The 669-nt window shown below is 49.6% G+C and overlaps 1 protein-coding gene across 1 annotated transcript in view; it reads left to right on the plus strand.

Moving 5' to 3' along the window:
* Positions 1-160: 160 nt before the first annotated feature.
* The window catches only part of LOC108769810 (matrix metalloproteinase-2), a 4,448-nt gene continuing 3,939 nt past the window's right edge, over positions 161-669 (plus strand). The window contains exon 1 of the mRNA XM_018521020.1: positions 161-400. Within this exon, the coding sequence (XP_018376522.1) occupies positions 161-400 (240 nt within the window). The remainder of the gene's footprint in view (positions 401-669) is intronic.

Below are 669 nucleotides of genomic sequence, written 5' to 3' on the forward strand. Positions count from 1 at the left end.
CGCGGCGTGTCGCGAACATGATATCGCCTATTCGCGAAGTAACCATCTCACCGATCGTCACATTGCCGATCGAGTTCGCGCCGAAAGAGCACGCGAACGTCTAACAGCGAGTGATTCAACGTTTGGTGAGAAAGCCGCCGCAACCGCTGTATGGGCAGCCATGAAAGCAAAAACGAAATTAGGGATGGATATGAAAAGAAGAACGAGAACGAAAAGGAAGAGACTACTTCCGATAACGAAACGTGGAGGTATCCTACCGATTTTACCAATGTTAGGTGCGCTCGGATCTTTGATTGGTGGAGCGGCGAGCGTAGCAAGAGCTGTGAGCGATCGCAAGGCCGCTCGACGTCAGTCGGAGGGTCGTGGACTGTATCTAGCCCCCTACAAACGTGGTGGTAGAGTGAGGAAGAGAAAAAAGACAAGAGGTAAAAAAAAACATCGTGGGAGGACACGTTAGAGGCTCTTAAAATACCACTCACTGGTATCACGACGAACGAACAGTTGAGCCGTGCGGCGTATTGTTTGCGTTTACCATTCTTCAGAGGTGTGTTTATGCGTGACGCGTTACCGACGAAACCGTATCGAAACGAAAGTGGTATCGTGAACCTGGATAATTCGGAAAATGCTGGCACACACTGGGTTGCTTACGCAAAGAAAGGAAATAACGCT

This window comes from Trachymyrmex cornetzi, unplaced genomic scaffold, assembly GCF_001594075.2.
Source record: "Trachymyrmex cornetzi isolate Tcor2-1 unplaced genomic scaffold, Tcor1.1 scaffold950, whole genome shotgun sequence".
In the NCBI taxonomy this organism is placed as follows: Eukaryota; Metazoa; Arthropoda; class Insecta; order Hymenoptera; family Formicidae; genus Trachymyrmex; species Trachymyrmex cornetzi.